The sequence below is a fragment of the Temnothorax americanus genome, unplaced genomic scaffold (assembly GCF_048541705.1).
Source record: "Temnothorax americanus isolate GAGA-0224 unplaced genomic scaffold, ASM4854170v1 Scaffold40, whole genome shotgun sequence".
In the NCBI taxonomy this organism is placed as follows: domain Eukaryota; kingdom Metazoa; phylum Arthropoda; class Insecta; order Hymenoptera; family Formicidae; genus Temnothorax; species Temnothorax americanus.
In genome coordinates this window covers 90,816-113,333 of record NW_027509548.1, presented here as the reverse complement: position 1 = coordinate 113,333, position 22,518 = coordinate 90,816, and the positions used below count along the sequence as shown (strand labels likewise).

The following is a 22,518-nucleotide window of genomic DNA, read 5'->3' as shown; positions in this document are numbered from 1 at the left end:
AATTTTCCCTAAAAAATTACTAATTCCTTAAGTAATGCGTAAATCATTTTTATCTAAATATTATTCATTTTTATGTACCTAATTAGCAATTTTTTGTGACTAATTACTAATTTGCAAATTCAATAAAAATTTAATTTGTTTCCCTGCTTAATGCATAAATAAATGGCTTCCCTTGCAGCATCGCTAAGGGCGGTATACTCCGCTTCAATGAATGAGAGAGCCACGGTCTTTTGCTTTCGCGACTCCCACGATATAGCAGTGTTGGCTAGTAGGAATACAGATCCAGTGTATGACCTGCGATCCAGGCCGCAGTTGCCCCAATCAGCATCCGTGTATCCGATAAGGGTCTTTCCTCGTTTCGTGTAGTACAATCCGTAAGTGATGGTACCCTTGAGGTACCTAAGTACTCTCTTGGCAGATGTCCACTGTATTCGTTTAAAAAAGGTGCACCATTGGCTTAGTGCGCTCACTGCGTGAGCAATATCAGGGCGAGTTCCCTGCGCCAAGTACATCAGCGAACCTAGGAGTTCGCGATAGGGTAGTTTTGATTCGTCTATGTCCGTGTCTTTGACGGCATCATGCAGCTTGACACTGGCATCCAGAAGTGTCTTCACTGGCTTACAATCGGTCATACCGAATTTATCTAAAACGTCACGGATATATCCAGCTTGAGATAGATGTATCCCGTTCTTGATCCAAGATATTTCAATTCCGAGACAATATTTGGGATATCCGAGATCCTTGATTACGAAGACCTGGGCTATAGTTCTTCTTTTAAGTGAATGATGCGGGTTTCATCACGAGAATGGGGATCCGACATCGAAGGAAAAAAAAGCAACGTCGCTATGAATGCTTGGCCGCCACAAGCCAGTTATCCCTGTGGTAACTTTTCTGACACCTTTTGCTGAAAACTCTTCAAGCCAAAAGGATCGATAGGCCGTGCTTTCGCAGTCTCTATGCGTACTGAACATCGAGATCAAGCCAGCTTTTGCCCTTTTGCTCTACGCGAGGTTTCTGTCTTCGCTGAGCTGGCCTTAGGACACCTGCGTTATTCTTTGACATATGTACCGCCCCAGTCAAACTCCCCGCCTGGCAGTGTCCTCGAATCGGATCACGCGGGAGTATTAACGGCGATCGGCCGCGAGGCCTCACGCCACTCTGACACGCTTGGCTCTAGAACACCGTGACCGCCGGGGCACGAAGCCCTCGGGGCACGCGCTCCGCCTAACCGAGTAAGTAAGGAAACGATGAAAGTAGTGGTATTTCACCGGCGATGTTGCCATCTCCCACTTATGCTACACCTCTCATGTCTCCTTACAGTGCCAGACTAGAGTCAAGCTCAACAAGGTCTTCTTTCCCCGCTTATTTTTCCAAGCCCGTTCCCTATAATAATATCGTCCACGTAGACCAATGCCAGTGTTCGTTTCTCCTTGTCGTAGTACACGCACGAGTCGGCATGGGTTGAAGTCAATCCAAGTTTTCTGAGAGCTTTGTCGAGTCGTTCGTACCATTGACGACCTGCCTGACGAAGGCCGTATATTGCCTTCTTGAGCTTGCATACCTTGTTACCCTTCTTGAGCGCATACAACATCTTTTTAGCTTTTTCGATTAGAACAGCGTCAGATTCGGTTGCGACGATCCTCTCAAGCATCTCCTGTAGCATTTCCGGCGTGTCCATTATGCCATTTAGATAGGCAGTAGCGACGTCAATTTGAGAGATTTGCATGCCTTGCTCTACGGACGCAGCCATAAGCGCCCTCAACAAACTGAGTCTTGCAACCGGGGCGAATGTGTCGTGGAAATCGACGCCAGGACGTTGTGAGAATTCCCTCGCAACTACGCGGGCCTTCCTTCGTTCTAGCTCTCCGCTCGCCTTGTATTTGTTCCTCAGCACGGTTCGGCAGCCGATCACCATTTTGTCATTGGGTCTGTCAACGAGTGTCCAGGTGTCGTTGCTTACAAGAGACTTAATCTCGGCATACACAGCGTCTTTTTATTCATCACCGTCTGGACCTGAAACAGTCTGAAAGAGAGATATTTCAGAAGCGGCCATGGCAAATTGCGCGTCGAACCATTCTAGATCTTCGGCCATATTCCCTTCTTCGGGATTGTCCTTAACGGCCGCGGGCCGACTTTGTTGTAAAACCGGTCCTTTTATGTGGTACTGCTTGGTTGGTCGACCAGGTTTCCCGGTATGAATCTTCCGTGGACGTCCAGGACTTCGCGCAAGCGGTTGATCTTCATTGACGTGGCCATCTTCATTTGCAGATAGTGGCGGATCATCATCATCTTCATCCTTGTCTTCAGCCGTGATATCAGCATCTCCTGGATCTTCGGGTGCTCGACGATGGATCATTTCATCATTGTTTGCGATGTCTATCCCTAAGTTTTGAAGTGAGTCATCATCGTCATCGAGAAGTGTTGTCCGACCATTTGTCGTTTCATTACTTATGAAGTCTTCGTAAGTGTTATTCGTGTCGAATCCATCCAGGAATTTCACATCCCTTGCGACAATGACTTTTTGGTCCTTCGGGATCCAGATGCGGTAACCCTTGGAAGTGTCTGCGTAACCGACGAAAATGCCTTCGATGGTTCTGGGCTCGATTTTTCCCTTATTCGGATTCTTATTCAGAACGTGTACCTTACATCCGAACGATCGAAAATGACTTATATCGGGCGTCTCGCCTTTCCATATTTTGTAAGTACATCCAGAGTACATCCATCCAAACTTTTAGTGATGCAGCGATTCCGTATGTAATTCGCAGTGTTGATTGCTTCTGCCCAAAATTGCGTCGGGAGTCCGGATTGTGCCAACAGGCAACGAGCGGTTTCAATCAGCGTTCTGTTCTTCCGCTCGGCGACCCCGTTCTGCTCGGGAGTATGCGGAATGGTTAGGCGTTGTTGAATTCCGGAATCTTTCAATATACGATCCATGGTGGAGTTGCAAAACTCCTTTCCGTTGTCTGAATGAAAAGCTTTCACCTTGAGACCTGTCTGATTTTCGACGAAGTTCTTGAAGTCGATGAATTTGTTTGTTGCTTCATCCTTGCTCTTCAGAAAATAGACTTGACACCATCTTGTATGATCGTCGATGAGCGTCATGAAGTAGCGCGCGCCTCCCGTTGAATTTACTCGCATTGGTCCGCAGAGATCAGAATAAATAATGTCGAGGCGGTGCTGTGATCTGTTAAGTCGAGTTGAGAATGGAAAACTTGTTAGTTTCTGTGTGATGCATATTTTGCAGTTCGAAACCTCGGAGTTATCCTTTAGCTTGAAACCGGATGCCGCTTGAGTTTTCGACATTAGTAGTAAGTCTCTTATAGTCCGAGAGCCCACCGCAAAAATTTGGGTCCATCGCTTTTATGGATAAATTTACTTGCAAAAGGTAGTTTATAAGTCGTATTATCATAAACGATTGTCAGCCAAACTCGTACCCCCTGCGTTATGAGCAATAAAAATTTATTAACAATTGGATTTCTAAGCGATTTGGGTCCATCGCTTTTATGGACGAAACTTGTTTCATTCGAAAGGGCATTAAATTCCCTTTCAGAAAATACCCGGCTGATTTGCCCTGGCCCCTGCAAAACCCAGGCTGATCATGATTTTTGACTCAACGCGCGAGTCAGATCGAGCGTGGCGTTTGAAATGCGCGCCGTAAACAAGGACAGAGCGTCACGCTTTTATTTATACTTTGGATACTATCTAATATTATAAATTTTTAAAGATCATAATTGTTGTTATTGTTATTATTTAACGTTTATTATATTATAATATTGTGTAGGGATTATGAAAATTTTTGATTTTTTAATCATTTATATTATTATATTTTATATGTTAATTATATACTTTTATCATTTATCATAGTTAAAAATATCATATTTCCAGATAAAAAGTATGGAACTGTCAGAGAACGTAATGTAAATTGGAATTTTGTCGAATATTTTCAAGTTTTTTACATTTTTTTATAATTAATTGAATTTTAACGCTCTGTCCTTGTTTACGGCGCGCATTTCAAACGCCACGCTCGATCTGACTCGCGCGTTGAATCGAAAATCATGATCAGCCTGGGTTTTGCAGGGGCCAGGGCAAATCAGCCGGGTATTTTCTGAAAGAGAATTTGATGCCCTTTCGAATGAAACAAGTTTCGTCCATAAAAGCGATGGACCCAAATCGCTTAGAAATCCAATTGTTAATAAATTTTTATTGCTCATAACGCAGGGGGTACGAGTTTGGCTGACAATCGTTTATGATAATACGACTTATAAACTACCTTTTGCAAGTAAATTTATTCATAAAAGCGATGGACCCAAATTTTTGCGGTGGGCTCTCGCACTATTAAGTTAAGATGGCCGAGGCGTCGATGCCAGATTTCGGTATCAGAGTATTTTTTCTGCGAGACTACTACTCTTAAGAGACTTACTACTAATGTCGAAAACTCAAGCGGCATCCGGTTTCAAGCTAAAGGATAACTCCGAGGAAAAAGCGTTCGCCGGATCCTTTCAGAATATATAAAAGTCACCTTGACGTTCAGCGGTGAGCTTAATATTTCCTTTGATGTATTTTACGAATGCTTGGTTTGAGCCGAATACGACTTGATAGCCTTTGTCCACAATCTTGGCCACAGATAATGAGTTGATTCTCAGATCTGGAACATGCAGCGTATTTTCCAGTCGAATCCTTTTAGTTTTATTATTAACGCTCGTGAGGAGCTCTACGTTCCCTTTTGCATCTACCGTGCTTGTTGCGTTATTGGCTAACCTGATGTCGCTTCGTGTGGGTATCGAGTTTGTCAGCATTTGAGCATCCTTGCACAGATGAGAAGTGCACCCGCTGTCGAGACACCACTGACTTGCGTCTGTGTCCCTGGCTGGCTCGGGTGACGAATACTGAGTGATTTTCGTGAAGAAACTTTCCACTTCCGTATGCTTTTTCGGCTTCTTGCGTCTTCCTTTTACGGCAGTTAGCGTATTTGTGGCCGGTAATCTTACAGAAAGAGTATATTTGTATTTAGGACGAAAGGGTGCTTTCGCGTTCTTATCGTTATATGACGTCGATGCGTTATTCTTGCCGGATTTCAAATTCGGGTTGCGTCTGCCGTGAGCAAGCATTGCGCCTGATTCGTCGACGGTGACTTGGTTTCGCGCTTCGTATTCCACCGCACAAGACTCTCGTATGGTCACGTAGCATTACGTAACGTGAGCCAACGCACAAGAAACGTATTGGTTACGGCCGTTACGGCGTTATATACGTTTCTTGTGCGTTGATCTACATTACGTTACCATGCGAGAGCTTGTGCGGAGGCTCTAACCGATACGTTTCTTGTGCGTTGACTAACGTTACGTTACGCTACGTGACCATACAAAAGTCGTGTGCGGTGGCTTTTAACGTCTTTGGAGAAAAACATGGATCACATGAGGTGGTAGACGGTAAACGTGACCGCGTGTCGATAACGCGTGATGGCGCCCCGATATATCGATAGGGACATCGACATTGAGTACGAGGATTTGCGATATCCCCAACAAATTTGTTAATTCAATAAAAATTTAATTTGTTTCCCTGGTTAATGCACTACAAAATGCGTAATATCAGTACAAAATTACTTTTTCAAAAAAGGTAAAAAAAAGCGCCAAGTACACGCAATGTATTTTGAAAATCCAAAAATTTACCCTAAGTGATAGTAGCTTTAATTTCTCTTTAACAAAATTATTATATCACAAAATTGCGTTATTTAACTCAACCCAAGTGATATGTATTTCAAAGAAATATATGAAATCTTTAAATTGCGCCAATTACAAAGAAAAAATATATATATTGCTTTAAAAAATAATTGTTGTGCAACTACTTTTAAAAAATAAAACCCAAGTGTGATATATATCTTTGTGTTTCCATTCAAGGGTCTTCCTATCTCAATCCAAGTGGTAGTAGCTTTCATTCTTCTTAATAAAATTATAATATTACAAAAAATCATTTTAATCACAAAAGAATTAAAGAAGTAACATATTACAAAATAAAAATATGTAATTATGTTTTGGAACGGCAGGGAATTCGAAGTCTAAGGCGAGTGAATCTGACTCTCAAAGCTCTAGTAAAAGTTGAAGTTTATTCTTTATCTATATGTACATCGATGTTCGGGTTTAACTTTTGATTATCTTATGCCGGCGCATAAGAGCGCCGGACTTCTCAAAAAATCTAAAGCGAGAGCTTCTTTGCCGCTCGCTTATCTAAAGTTATGGTATCGTTATTATTAACGTCAGATGATTTTCCCGGAGTTGTGGGGGCCCGATCGAGGGGTAACTTCGGGATTACAGGGGAGGGCAGAACCGGCTCGCTGGCCTTCGGCTCGCTGGTCTTTGCTTCGCTGCTCCTCTTCGATTTCTTTTCCCTCTTATCCGTTTGGATGCCCACGGTTTTCCAGGCACCCGATGGTAAGGGCCTCTGTGCCCGAAGGTCGCCGGGCACTAGGCTCAGCCCTGGTGGTCGTGTGAGCCGCCTAAGTGACTCGGGGAAGCTTAATCGTATTAAATGCCATCTCGGTCCTGGTAGAGGCGCCGGTCCTGCGGCCTCTGGTCGTCTTGGTGGGGAGGGCCTCCTGGCTCTCCTCCGTGGTCGTGGACTTCTTCGGCGTCCTCTGCTAGTGCCTTGAGCAGAGCAGCCCTTCACTACCACCACCGATCGAACGGTTGTTCGGCGGGTGAGGGGGCTGGACTCTCCCTGGCTCGACTGCAGGCGCTGGTTGCTTGCATTTCGTTCCGGTGAACGGGAAGCGTGTTCCGCTCGCTCCAGGTTGGTGCGGATTTGGTATTAGTCTATCGCAGTCGCTCTACCCTGGTATATGTAACGCCCGGAGGAGTGTCCATGCGAGAAACGAATGAATTCCTTGTGGGCAGGCTCGCCCTTATGAATGTTTCCGTCTGAATTTTAAGTGCGAGTAATGACAGCCGCCCCGCGGCGACAGGTGTTACTTGCGGCGCGCGAGTGGGGTGGTGCCGCGCGCGCCCGGTCTGGTGTGCTTGAGCTTACAGAACGGGTTGCTGCTCTCGCAGACACGCCGTTCGGAGTACGGATCCAAACATATTAAAATAAAATAAATAAATTTTTTTTGTAAAGAAACTTGGCGTTGCTAGACCTCTGCTAGAAATTTAATATAGTACTAAAATTTTTGATTAAATAAAAAAAACAATAAACATAATTTAGAGAAGAATACGACGGGAGTAAAAAAAACAGTATCAATTTATTCATTTTATTTTAATTAAATATTTTCATTTTGAAATGTTACTTCTTTAATTCTTTGTGATTAAAATAATTCTTTGTAATATTATAATTTTATTAAGAAGAATTAAAGCTACTACCACTTGGATTGGGATAGGAAGACCCTTGAATGGAAACACAAAAATATGTACCACTTGGATTTTTTTTTTTTTTTAAGTAGTTGCATAACAATTATTTTTCAAAGCAATATATATATTCTTTTTGTAATTGGCGCAATTTAAAGATTTCATATATTTTTTGAAATACATATTACTTGTGTTGAGCTAAATAACGCAATTTTGTGATATCTATCATTTAGGTTAAATTTTTGGATTTATACATATCACTCAGGTTAAGTTAGGTAACGCAATTTTGTGATATAATTTTGTTAAGGAGAAATAAAGCTACTACCACTTAGGTTGAATTTTTGGATTTATAAAATACATTGTGTGTACTTGGCACTTTTTTTGAAAAAGGTAATTTTGTACTTCTATTATTATATAATAAAATTGATTTTAATAAATTTTAAGATATTAATTGTATTGAATTAATTATTTCATTTATTGTCCAATTATTATTAAATAATTAATAACATCTGAAGTTCTTGTATAGTTTGAACAAAATTCAATTGAATTTGGAAACAAAATTGCATGTTTTTATAAATATTTTCTTCAAATTTAAATAAATTTTGATGAAAATATTCGTAAAAAAACATGCAATTTTGTTTCCAAATTCCGAAGAGACGCCAAACGAAAAAGCCATGATGGTCAGCGACACGGAAGATGCAGCTGACAACCAATCAGCATTAGCATCTCTCAACATGGAAGATTCGATCTACGAATCAGCGTCGAGTATGGAAGTAGAAGAAGAAAACATGCAAACGTCGGTTTTCACGGCCAAACAGCGGGGCAACGTTAACAGTATCTGTGCGAAGGTCATTGCAGAGAGAAAAGAAGGAAATAATAACGAGAAAACGGTAGAAGAAGAAAAAAGGATGCAAGTAGCAAGGAAGGAGGAATATCTTAACTGTATGGTAATATTGAGGAAATGAGCGAAATTGATGCATCCGAGATTACGGGCCAGAGACAAGATAAGTTTGAGGAAAGTTCTAGCGATTCTTTTAAGTTAGTATTGAAGCTTAAAAATGATAGAACTCAAACGAAAAAAGGTAAGAATTATTTTAAAATATGGAAAATGTTAACGAGAAGTAAGATTTTTCCGGAAGAAATTATGATGATAACTTATACGTCAGCGCCATGTAGGTTTAATAAATGTAATGAAGGTAATATATGTTTAGAGACAGTGGACCGCGGCTTTCGGAAGAGGTTGGCATTACAGCCACAATAGAGCAGAGAGGAAAGAAATTTGTGGACGTAATTACGGACTGACCGGACAGCGTAGTGGATCTCTGAGACTCTATAGACGATCACAGTGAAATAGAAAAAATAGGTTGCATGTATAGGAAGAAGTGGGTCAAAGAAACCAAGAAAATGATAGAAGAGGATACAGGAAACATAATTGTTACATTTAAGGGAGATAGAGTTAGACAAAGGATAGATCTATTTAGAAAAAGAACATCAATCAAAATTAGGCCTTACATAGCGGCTGTAAAACAGTGCTTCAAGTGCTTTAGGTTTGGACATATCAAAGTTGTATGTAAGAGTGAGGAAAAGTGCATAATATGTGGAGACTTGGAACATGGTAAATGTAATAGAATGACAAAATGTAGAAACTGCGGAGGACAGCATAGGTCTACTTATAGGGCATGCACAGTCTACGAAAAGAATAAAAACATTAATGTGATAATGGGGTACAATAATGTATCTTGTAAGGAGGCGGAGAGAATATTAGTAGGCCGAGAAATGGACAGGATACAAGATTATGACAGGTATGAAAAGCCTAAGGAGCGGCCAAAGTTACCGTCACCAAGAAGAGAAATAGATAGAAGCTATATACCTTCAACGTTAAGGAAAATGATTCAGTATAAAGATGAAGGAAATATCTTCAAACAAAGAAGAGCTTCACCACGAAATTACAAGTAAGGGCCGCCTCTGATTCAGATAGGCACATGCGAGATAAAGATAAAAATGGTTATTATAGACGATTCAACAACAGAGAGGAAGAAGTAACGAAGGATAAAAGAGGCTTAGCTATTAGACAAGGGCACGAGGATAAAAAAGCAAAACAAAGAGAAAACATCAACTGTCACTATTTCAGGGTAAAGTATTCAGCGAGTGAAAGTAGACGTAGGGCTACGTCAACTGTCTTTCGCGAAATAATAGTGACAGTTGACGTAGCCCTACGTCTACTTTCACTCGCTGAATACTTTACCCTGAAATAGTGACAGTTGATGTAGTTCTACGTTGTTGTTGTGCGGCACATTTGTTACTGTTTCAGTTAGATATGTCCTATAATGACAGTAGACATAGTTCTACGTGTTTGCGGCACAGTTGTTACTGTGCATTAGACGTAGTTCTACGTGTTTGCGGCACAGTTGTTACTGTGCATTAGACGTAGTTCTACGTGTTTGCGGCACAGTTGTTACTGTGCATTAGACGTAGTTCTACGTGTTTGCGGCACAGTTGTTACTGTGCATTAGACGTAGTTCTACGTGTTTGCGGCACAGTTGTTACTGTGCTTGTTTAATTTTTTTCGTATATTTCAACCCCACCTGCTCTCACATCTTTACGTTTATACTGGGTTATCCATTTGAAACCTTCAATGTTCAATCGTTCATCATTGTTCAACCAGTTTTCATTCAAAGCTAGCAAATCGATATTCTGTAAAGAAATTTTACTAAACTTTCAAACGCTACTATATCGAAACGGTAAGAAATAGAGAGTTGGGTCTGGATTTATCATAAATGGGACCTCTTAACCTTTAAAATGAGATGTTATTGATTATTCTACGATTATTAGTTTCGAAGATATAAACGTTCAAAGTGTGACATATTTTCGTTGCATCTACAAGAAATTTTGCTAAACTTTCAAACGCTACTATATCAAAACGGTAAGAAATAGAGAGTTCGGTCTGGATTTATCATAAATGGGACTTCTTAAGCTTTAAAATGAGATGTTATTAATTATTCTACGATTATTAGTTTCGAAGATATAAACGTTCAAAGTGTGACATATTTTCGTTGCATCGTTGCATCCGAGGGTACCCCCCTTACCGCGGAGAAAGACGTAGTTCTACGTCAAAACCTGGGAAAGTGAAGTATCGGAGGAGGAAGTAAATGTACATCTGCAAGGAAGAAGGGAAAGTTTAACACAGAAGATTCCTCCAGGGCTTAATACGAACAAAACATTGTTATTAACCTGGCTGCAAAACTAAAGTTTTATTTAGACCAGGGTTGGGAATTCAGAAGAATTATACAGGAAATTGTTAAGGGACCCGAAATAAAAGAACTAGGGATTAGAAATCAAGAGGATGCCATTAGGACTAGGAAAGAAATATTACAAAAGAAAAAGGAACTAGAACTAGCAGAACAAGGAAACAGAGAGTCATCGTTCATGAAATCGAGAAATAATACTGGAGAAAAGATGGACGAGGAGAGAGAGGTACGGAATGGTATACAACCTGGACCATCACGCCATCTCCTACATGATAATTCAGCATGTTTGCATTAAAAGTGGTGGTTTGGAATTGTAGAGGTATACAAAATTTAAAAAATGAGATAAAGCAAAGGATATACAAAACTATGACATTATGATTATGACAGAAACTAAGTGTAGTAAAAACAATATATATTTTTCTGATTTTTCAGGATATAAAACGTATAATAAGAAGAGTATTGGTAATAGCGGAGGAGTAGCAATTTGCATAAAGGAATATTGAGTTTGAGAGGTATTAACCTGGATGGCAAAATGTAGACGAGAGATTCGATATTATAGGAGTCCGATTGAAGAACACAACTGAGAAAATAAATGTGATAGCAGTATATAGAAAACCAGGAAACACCCTCTCAAAGAGCGCATGGGAAGGAATCTTCAAATTCAATAATAAAGGTCTGCAAACGATATTTTTAGGCGATTTCAACGCCCATTATACATTATAAAATTGTCTAGATACAGACGTCAATGGCAAGAGATTATGGGAAATAATGTATAATCAGGATTTCATATGCGTTACCAAAGATACGTTATCTAGATTGGAGAAGGTAGATCACGCCTCTTAAAATTTAGATCTGATTGATATTCACTACTGCAAATTACTATGACAACATAGAGTATGAACAACTAAATGATACATAGGAATTAGATCATTTTCCCATAGAAATGAGAATAGCGACAGAAATAGGAAGTTATACTAAGAAGACAAATAGAATATCAACTAAGAAAACAAGATGGAAGGACTTCAATGATAATATGCGTAAAGTACTCGAGGAAAACAACGGGAATATTAAAAAAATACTACAAGAAGAAAATGTCAATAAAGAAGAAAGATATCATGCCTTTTTATAGAAGTATTAAGTAAAACAATTGAGGTTATTTCGGGTAATGAGAAGAAAGCAAAAAGATCAACAGATGAAGATAAGAAAAACAAAAAGAATAGCAGAGATAATCCAAAAAGAAGACAAGTTTTTTGGTAAGACTCTGATTGCGAGAAAGCTATTGAAAAAAGGAAGATGGCATTAAAAGAATTTAGAAGGAAAAAGGATCTACATTCATTTATTGAATATAAAACAACCTGACTTCAAAGCGCGGATCTAGCTCGCGGCGGGCCTGGGTTCGAAGGAGGTGCGGAGAAGCAGACGGGTGGCGAGGTTAGCGAAATGAAGGCGTGTCTCGGTTAACTGACAATAGTAACGTTTGTTATTTCACAATATACCTTCGCGACATTTGCAAGGGGTCGGCACGCGTGTACCGCTTAGGCGGGGTTTGCTCGCGTGTGTTCGCGCGGTTTTCGACGGTTGGGCGTGCGTGTGAGGCGTCGTTGGTTCGGCCGCGGGTGGCGCGGGAAAACCCGCGGTATGTGCCGGGCGGAGCCGGCGCTTTTCGTTCGTCGCGTGGGCCGGATCGCATGGTGGTAGGTATCGGTTCGGGTGGTGCCGGTTTCCCGGTCGGCGTGGCCCGGAGCGCGGAAAAATGGCGCGAGGCGCGGCGGCGATATGGATCGCGAAGCGTGGGTAACGCGGTTGAAGCGGGTCGCTGGCCGAGACACACTCGGCGAAGACAGAGAATGCCGGAGGCGTTCTATCCTCTTGTCCGGACAGGCTTCGGGTGATTCGGATAACTGCGCCAAGCTGGTCGTTTAGCCGAGACACACTCGGCGAAGACAGAGAATGCCAGAGGCGCTCTACCTTCCGTTCGGACTGGTTTGGTGCAGGAATTCAGGATCGGTGTTGTCGGAAAGACGGATGATCGGGAATCGCGCTCTGTGCCAGCGACGCCGGGCTTATATACGCGTCGCGGCGGCATCGCTGCGGCGTCGCGGCGTGGTGGGGGTAGCGACGGCGATCGCGAGCGCCGGGACGGTGCGGCGGAACGATCGGTGGCTACGGCGTCCCGACGCTGCAATCGCGTTCGGCGGTGTTCGGCCACCTTCGGCACCGTTCGGCGCGGTGAGGCGGTTGCCGCGTTAAGTCCGTTTGCGGACTTCCTAATATTACTTATTAAAAATATGGGCACATTGTGCCCGGTCTTCACCCCGCGGGTGGTCGGCGGAGTGGCTTCGGCGAGGTGTTTGCGCCGGAACGATGCATGTTCTGGGGTGCATTGTTACAAATATAAGAAAAAAAGAGCTGAGACGAGAAAAATAATTAACAGTAAGAAAAGAGAAAATTTGAATGATTTCTGTGCGTCGATCAATAGATTCACCAGCCCAGCATACGTGTGAAACACAATGAGAATATTCAAGAATGTGAGGAAGAAGATAAATTGGATTAACTGGATACACAAGAATAGGGAAGAAGAAATTAGAAGAGAGATCGAGAAATTAGTTCTTCCGAGTGCACAGACAGAGATGAAAGAAAGAACCGGAGAATCATACAAGGAATAATGTTTAGAAGGACAGTTCACTATGGATGAAATGACAAGAGCTCTTGAGATGACGAAAAAATACTGCACCAAGAAAAGATGGATCGAATATAAAATGTTGAAAAAAATGACAGAAGAAATGAGAAAAGTACTACTAGATATATGCAATAAGGTTTAGACAACGGATTGGTTCCCGGAAGATTGGAGAAAATACCAGATTATGTTTATTGACAAGATAGGCAAAGAGAAGTAAAACCGCGATAGCACTATCCTCATGTGTCGGAACAGTTATGGAGAGAATGGTGAACGAGCGGCTTGTCTGGTGGGCAGAACGAACAAATAAGCTAACGAGAGACCAGAATGGCTTTAGAAAGGGACGCTCTTGTGCAGAAAATTTTGTAAAGCTAACGATAGACATCAGAAACGGTACAGAGATCAGTATATTTTGGCAGCCTTCTTGGATGTATCATCGGCTTACGATAACGTCGTATATAATGTATTGATGGAGAAATTGAGCAAACATATAAATGCCCAAAGGATATTTTAAAATTTATTAGTAAATGGCTATTTCACAGAGACACAGAGTTTATTGTAAATGGGCAGGAAACAGAACATAGGAGAGTCTTTAAGGGTCTTCCACAAGGGGCAGTACTTAGCCTAATCTTATACGCTTTATATACTTGTGATGTTACAAATAAGGATACAGTAGAGTTTGATTCAGTACTATTTGTGGATGATATAGCTGCGTATGTTATAGGTAGTAATAAAATAGAGAATAAACGGAAATTGGAAAAGGCTGTGAATAGTATAAACGTTTAATTAAATGAATTAGGATTACAATTACAAAAGAAACAGTTTTAGTAGAATTTTCCAAATATGGAGGATGGGATAGAAATATGTTTATAGAATTAAAAAATACTCGTATATACAATATATATATTTATTTATTCAAAAAATAACGAAACTGGGGATATATGGTTAGACAATAAATTAATAAGTTATCACAAACAAGTTCAAGAGACGAAAGGCAAAGTGAAAAAGGCGAATTCACTAATGTTATATTTAAAAAAAATCGAAAGGTATGGAAGTTAACATAGCGTTGATGTTATACAAAAGTTTAGTTAGGTCCATAACGGATTATGGCAACTTTGTATACTTCCCCACAGAAGAGCATTAGGATATAGAAATAGTACCCCGAATAACATGATAGTGGCGGAAGCAAAAGTCACGCTGTTAAGGAATAGAGCGGAACTACTGACAAGAAATTTTTTAAATAAAATTAGCGTATACGGAAAGAGAAAGAGAGAGAGAGAGAGAGAGAGAGAGAGAGAGAGAGAGAGAGAGAGTTGAATGAAAGCATCGAAGAATTGATACAACATGAAGACTTTGCGAAATACAGACATCCTATGCACAAGAGAAGCATTAGAGGAAAAACATGGAAAAGAATAAAATGGTGTAGAAGAAAGACTGGAGTAAAAAGAAGATTTGAAATATTTGACGCGGATTATAGAGCAGTTACAAAAAAAATCCCAATAGATCTAACTACAAATTATTGGCGTAAGAAACAGGAGAGCACGGATAAAGGTCTTTTGGAAAAGATTTAAGTTAAGTTTAATTTAAAAGATGGATATACTATTATATATAATGATAGAAAAAGAAGAAGGGTAAATCACTGGGAGCCAGTGTAGTGATTGAAGATCAAGAAATAGCATACAACATAAGCATTCCAAAAAATTGTTCATCATTTACGGCTGAAGCAGTGGCTATAAAAGTAGCTTTAGAAATAATGGAACACGAGGCGGAGTAAAGATCTAAAGATATAGTTATTTTGATGGATTCAAGATCGGTGATATAAGCTATACATAATGACCACTTGAATGTACACAAAAACAGATATGTGAATGTGTGTGAAATCAGGGAAAGACTTTTGACTTACATATTCAAAATAGAAGAGAATTTTTCATGTATTGATTCCAGCACATATCCCAGCAAACACAATGCAACATGTAACGTACAGGTTAGTTGTATAATAATTTTCTACTTAACAATATAAATGCAATATATATAACACACGTGTTTATAACACACGTTTATAACACGTGTGTTATATTGCATTTATATTGTTGAGTAAGAAATTACAACTAACCTGTACGTTACATGTTGTATTGTGTTTGGTGGGATAGGAATTAAAGGCAATGAGACGGCGGATAAATTAGCCAAAGAAGCTACAAAGGAAAAGGAAGATAATTTCATAGAAGTACCGATTATGGACTTTATACAAGAATTCAAGAGAGAAGTATGAAATCTAACACAGGATACACTGATAAGAGAGACTAGCTATAAAGGTATATATTATTTTGAAAATTTTTATAATAAAGAAAAGAAAAAACGATGGTTTTACAAGATTAACGAAGAAAGATACTACGACATTAATAAATAGATTGAGAAACAACCACTATAATGTTAATGAGTCATTGGCAAGAAAAGGATATATAGAGGACACTAGATGCAATTGCGATAGCGAGTGCGAGAGTATTGTGCATGTGCTGTGGCAGCGTAACAAGTATGACGAGGAGAAAGAAAGACTAGACAGAGAGCTCAGAATCAGAGAAATACAAGAGGACATAGATATCATCGAAGCGGGGGAGGGCGATTGCGCCGCTTCGGCGGAATTAGTAATTAACGCACTAAGTTTATCTTTTAAGGGGATTGCCGGTGATGACCGGGTATCTTGTGTAATGGCTTTGAGTCGCCACGAAGGAGAAATCGGAAGACACATCCAAGGAAACGACCGAGGGACGTGGCTGTCAGTCAGGTCACGCCCGGACCTCCCCGCAAGCGCAACATCAAAGGCCGCCGTATGAGATCCTACCCCGAGCTCGGCCACCGCAGAAGTTTGAAACCGAAGAATCCCGGGGGACGCCCTGTCATAATGTCATGGAGACCAGGGTGCAGCAGTACGGCCCAAGAAACGTGCACAGCCCTGTGGCCGCCACACCGAGGGGCTGCCGGTGGATGTGGTCATGGCCCGGCCAGCCTGGCTTACGTAACGCCGGCCAAATAATCGCGGCCCGGACAGCCGGATTATTTAAAAAAGCCGCGCGAGGCAAAGTCAGTTTAAGCCGCGCCGCAGGAAAGAGCGGCGCTAGACGCATGAGAGCGCGCTCGAATCGGCGGACACTACAAGCGGTGCGCTACTGCGCAGGCGCGGGGAACCGGCGCGATCCCGGCGGGCCATTGTCTCCGCACTGTCGTGCCGGACCGGGACAGAGAAGCATCCTTCAACGACCAAGCCAAAGGCTGCCAAGGACATCGTTTTCTGTAAGGTCACCACTCTGGCGTCCCCCGGTGAAGAGGATTCGTTCGAGGCGCTGGCTTCGGTTTCCATCGCGTGTCAGTTACCTTGGAATATCTGGCGATACCTGTTATCTGGAGAATGAGCGCCCATCGCTACCTTGCGCTCTACCTTGTCGAGAAGACTGATTTGGAATCCACGAAGGGGGGCCCCGCCGAGAACGAATCCTCGAGCAAGTAGAAATCAGGTACGCCCTTCCCGGGAACATCGTCACGGCCGACAGTTACGTTGCGTGTTCGGTCAATCGTGTTAAATGTTGTGGAATAATCGTGGTAAAGATTAAAGTCGCGATCGCGTAATTCGTGTTGCGGATTCGGGCGGTCACGCGGTAATTTAGTGAAAATGCGAGTGGCGATGTATATTTGGATGGCACTCGGTTTCGCACTTAGTGTGTTGGCGTGAAAGTAAGTCGTAGAGTACTCGGGCCCGCGAGGAGATCGAATATTGTGTCTTGCGTTGGGTAGGACCGTAGAGTCGTCGGGATTGGTGCGGTGCCGTGGAATCACCGGGTTTCGTGGGAAATCTCGGGATTAGCGTGGCTAGCCGCGGAATCGTCCGCGGCTCAGGTCGTTTTGTGCTTGGGGATATCTAAGGCGAGGACGATCGTCTACCGTGATCGGCAAGGCGAGATTGCCCGCCGAAAGTAGGTATTATTTGCGAGGCTGATCGCCTGTCGGCAGAGCCGATACGGCGAGATCGCCCGCAGTTATTGCGTCGTACGTGAATCGTGGTGGTTTGAGTACTCGTGAGATTGCGTGAGTAAATTCGGTACAGTGGCGTGGTTCGTTGTGATCCGAATCTTCGTGTGAATGCGTTGTTGCGTTGGATTCATTGGTGCGTATCCGGTATTTTGTGTTAAATGTTATTGCGTCTTTGCGTGTAGACGTCGTTGCGTTGAATTCGGGAATTAAGCGTAAGAATAGTCGGTATTGCGCGGTAGGTTTGTTGCGTATCCTTTGGGATTTTGAGTAGCGCGTTCGCGTGGAAGGCAGTTCGCCACATTTATATTTGTCCGCACATCTTCCCTGATGTCCCTGCGTATTTTTTACTGATTTCGACGATACTATATCTGTTTCTAATTCCAACTATACTATATCTTTTTCTAATGTTTCTAATTTCAACTATGCTATATCTTTTTCTGATTGATTTCAAATATATATTATTCTATTTCTGTTAAGTTGTGTATAATTAACTGCGTCACGCCTCCTCTCCAAATCTCCAGAAATAGGAACTACGCCCTGATGTATCGCGTTAGGTATTGGTGCTAAGGTATTGTACGGTGGTGCGAATAGTTGCACCTGGCGCCCATTATATCACGTTTATCTGGCAATTATCTGCGGGCATCCGCCCGCGTTACCTTTTCGTCTCTTAACCTAACTTCGCGTTTTGTAAATCCGCGACTGCCCTCTTCCGGATAGCAAGACCATGGGAAATAGCGTCGCAATATATAATTATATATATATAAATATATATATAATTGTGTCATTATATGTGATTATATATGAAATTTGGTACTTTATATAAAATTATACATGGGTCCATATATCGTTATAGATAGGCATATATAATTCCAAATATAACTATAAATATTACTCACAGAGCAAAATATATTACCAAGATATCTAGAAGATATTTGAATGACGGAATATCTCTGATTGCGCAAGATATCATGAGAATATCTCAGAGACATCTCCAAGATTATAAAAAGCCATGATAATTTTATCTCAAATATGATATCTGATTTTGCATATATATCGGATATCTATGCCTCATTTAAAAGCAGAAATGTTATATACAACCCAAATAGCAAGAAGAAAAGAATTCTTTTTAAAATCTCGATTTATGAAATCAATTGTTCTTCCGTATTTATTCTCTGTTCTAAAATAATTCTTAAGAGTTCAAAAGAAATTCATTTTTATGTCATCAATTCTGAGTTTTTCTTCAAATATAAAAAAGTTCTTTTCATAAGAATTCGCAATAAATTCAAAATTATGCATCGATACTATTCCAATATTTTACATTTTGCCATCTCTGCACTGTATAATATCTCGAAGGTATCACGAAAAATATTAAAGCCAAGTATTTCACAGGTTCGCCTTTTATCCTAGTGCGTAAGGATTTTTGCTTACGAGAAGGTACTGGCGCATGTATAGCTGCGTCGCGGCAGCGCATGTTACTACCACCCGCCCGAGCAAAAATTTTTTAAGTCCCCTCGCAACATGTTGATTTCGTGTCCCGATCGTTACCTCCGGCGCAACTCCAGCAAAAGTTTTTTAAGTCTCCTCACGGCGAGTTGCTTTCGCGCCGCGGTCGTTACCTCCGGCGCCGCCCGAATGAAAATTTTCTAAGTACCCTCGCGGCGTCTGGTTTTTGCCGGGACGAATTGATACGGCGTCCAAGTTCTCTTGGATTGTTTTATTGGCTACGAATAAACTTGAGTTGATCTTTATAAAATATAAGAGCTAACTATAAATCGACCATATATTTGAATGCAAATGTTGCAGAGATGTCTTTTTCAAAAATATAATGTGATATCGAGTAATGACCCGCGAAAAACGATTGTATTAAAACCGTATTAAAAGCTTATATGAATTTATTAAGAATCTTATTAGAATCGAATATGCAAATCAATTATAATTTAAATTGTCATATTTAAATCAAATTAAAGTACCCCATCTTATTTAATCTATATATGGATTAAACTGGACCTTGCTTTGTTAAAATATGCAAAATCAGCCGCACAGACCAAAAGAAATGCAGAGTTAATATGGTTTTAATTTGCCAAATGTGGATTAAATATGGTAATAAATTCAAAATTAATTTGTTAAATATAATCATATATAAGTCAAATATAATCATATAAGTCAAATATAATCATATAAGTCAAATATAATCATATAAGTCAAATATAATCATATAAGTCATATAAGTCAAATTTGTCATATATAAATGTTATTTGATCTTATTAGAATTTTATATAATTTTGTTTTAAATTTAAAGTTATACCAATTTAAACTTAAACAAGATTATATAAAATTTTATTTTTTAAGCGTGCTACTTTATTATAAAAGTAGACTTCACGATATAACTGATACAAAAATTGTGTCGTTCCGAGACAGTATCGTGTCTTCTTGATACCGTTATCTTATAACACTCTTTGTCAAATTTTAATTACGAGAAACAGATCACATCGAATGCCATCTATCGGATACTTTAAGATGCAATATTCTGATCTGATCATATATAATCTTATATGACTATATTATTTTTTTTTAATTTGAATCAAATATTTTACATGTTAAGTTCGACAAATAAAGAAACAAATTTTACCGCAAATATTATTTAAACATTATTTAAACAAAATTACGTTTTAATAAGAATCAAATTAAAACCAAAGGGCCTAGCGGAATAAGCATGTGAAATTGGCCCTTGATCATACAGAGCTGACATTAATGTCACAAGTTAGTACCAATATGATAAAACTTTCCACCAAACATTATTTTAAAAAATCCACTTTTTTATAAGTTATGCAGGGAGAAAGTAAAATAAAGAAATGTATTTTTCTCGAAAACCACTTGACCGATCTTGATGAAAAAAATATATGTTATGTAGACTAATAAAACTAATTAACAAAAAAATGTCCAAAATGTTTGTCAAAAAAAAGACCAAAAAAAATATTTGAACTTTTTAATATTTTTTTAGGGTGATATTTTTTAGGTACTTCTTTGAAATTTTTACGAAAATTTCTCTTAAAGTGTCCACTATAACATATATTTTTTTCAATTTTTTTTAAATGGTGGAACATAGTTAAAAATACGAAAATTGTAAGCGTCGCGTCACTCCGGCGCACCAGTGCAGTGCCATTCCGCGTTGCGGGTGTTCGATGTAACTTATTTACTAGCACATATGTACGTCTGCAATTAGCTTATAATATGTATACTTTTTAATTTTTATAGTTTCCAGAGTTTACTACGTGGAGGTTGCAGTACGGTTTTAAACTCCTTATTGGGGGCTTTTTTAACGTGAATCTCCTCGCCTCTCACTATATTTCCGTAAAATCGGGGTGCTTTTTTAACGTGAGTCCTCTTGCCTTTCACTACGTTTCCGTAAAATCAGGGTGCTTTTTTAACGTGAGTCCCTTCGCCTCTCACTACGTTTCCGTAAAATCGGGGTGCTTTTTGAATGTAAGACCTCTCGCTTCTCATTACGCCTTACACCTACGATTTTATTTAATCTTCTTCACTATCACTGTCTATTACTGGAATGTTATTTGTTTTTTTAAACAGATCGCTCAGTATTTCTGCTGGTTTCAAAATTTTCGCTAAATATCTTGCATGAAATAGATAATATATAATTGCAGCAATATGACAGCAGCATCCAATTGTTCGTAGCCCATTAGCGATCTGTTTAAGAAAACAAATAACATTCCAGTAATAGACAGTGTGATAGTGAAGAAGATTAAATAAATCGTAGGTGTAGGGTGTAATGAGAGACGAGGGGTCTTACATTCAAAAAGCACCCCGATTTTACGGAAACGTAGTGAGAGGCAAAGAGACTCACGTTAAAAAAGCACCCTGATTTTACGGAAACGTAGTAAAAAGCGAGGGGACTCACGTTAAAAAAACACCCCGATTTTACGGAAACGTAGTGAGAGGCGAAGGGACTCACGTTAAAAAAGCACCCTGATTTTACGGAAACGTAGTGAAAGGCGAGGGGACTCCGGTTAAAAAGCACCCCAATAAGGAGTTTAAAACCGTGTGCAACCTCCACGTGGTAAACTCTAAAAACTATAAAAATTAAAAAGTATACATATTATAGGCTAATTGCAGACGTACATATGTGCTAGTAAAGTTACATCGAACACCCGCAACGCGGAATGGCACTGCACTGTGCGCCGGAGTGACGCGACGCTTACGATTTTCGTATTTTTAACTATGTTCCACCATTTAAAAAAAATTGAAAAAAATATATGTTATAGTGGACATTTTAAGAAAAATTTTCGTAAAAATAATTTCAAAGGGGTACCTCGAAAATATCACCCTAAAAAAAAATATTTAAAAATTCAAATATTTTTTTGGGGTCTTTTTTTTGGCAAACATTTTAGACATTTTTTTTGTTAATTAGTTTTATTAGTCTACATAACATATATTTTTTTCATCAAGATCGGTCAAGTGGTTTTTGAGAAAAATATATTTCTTTATTTTACTTTCTCCCTGCATAACTTCTAAAAAAATGAATTTTTTTAAATAATATTTGGTGGAAAGTTTTATCATATTGGTACTAACTTGTGACATTAATGTCAGCTTTGTATAATCAAGGGCCGATTTCACATGCTTACTCCGCTAGGCCCTTCGGGTTAAAGTCGCAATTGAATCGAGTAAAAGTCGCATACAGAACACATTAACTTTTTATTAAAGTCTTATATATAAATATTCTGCATCATGTATGGTTCTGGATCATATATAATCCACATAAGTTATCTTATTAAATACAAATTAAAACCATATTTGATTCGAAGTGTTATATGATCCACATAAGTGATCTAATTAAATTTTAATTAAAGCCCTATTTTATTGTGGATCATATTTAATCTACATAACTGATTTTAATAAGTGCAAATTAAAACTGTATTTAAACAAATATAATTTTAATATAAAATCTGGAATTAATTTGAATTTTACCCAAATTTAATATGATTTAATATGATTTTAGTTATATTCATATTAGATCGTTTTTCGCGGGGATGTTCTGTAGATGTTCTGTGAATATCTGAAAATAAGATATCTCAGATTTGCAGACTTAAAATTGTAGGCATAAAGATATCTGGCTATATCTCAGATATATTTTGCTGTGTGGGTAACAATAGATCATATATGCACTCATGTATGGGGATACATATAAGATTCATATGAAAGTATATATAAAAATTTCATGTAG

The 22,518-nt window shown here is 39.6% G+C and overlaps 2 protein-coding genes across 7 annotated transcripts in view; one reads left to right on the top strand and one right to left on the bottom strand.

Annotated features, from left to right (window-relative positions):
• Positions 1-22,518, top strand: part of LOC143902763 (uncharacterized protein CG3556) — a 94,054-nt gene that overhangs the window by 26,459 nt on the left and 45,077 nt on the right. The gene's annotated exons all lie outside the window — the stretch shown is intronic.
• LOC143902777 (uncharacterized) lies at positions 2,375-5,108 on the bottom strand. The gene is made up of 2 exons (XM_077415957.1): positions 4,520-5,108; positions 2,375-3,184 (listed from the first exon to the last, which is right to left on the bottom strand). Exons 1-2 carry the CDS (start codon positions 5,106-5,108, stop codon positions 3,129-3,131), a joined length of 645 nt encoding a protein of 214 aa, XP_077272083.1. The 3' UTR covers positions 2,375-3,128.

Coding starts and splice junctions, on each gene's coding strand:
- LOC143902777 (XM_077415957.1), bottom strand. CDS start 5,108: ATGCTTGCTCACGGCAGACGCAACCCGAATTTGAAATCCGGCAAGAAT. Junction 3,185..4,519: donor GCTCACCGCTGAACGTCAAG/GTGACTTTTATA, acceptor TCGACTTAACAG/ATCACAGCACCGCCTCGACA.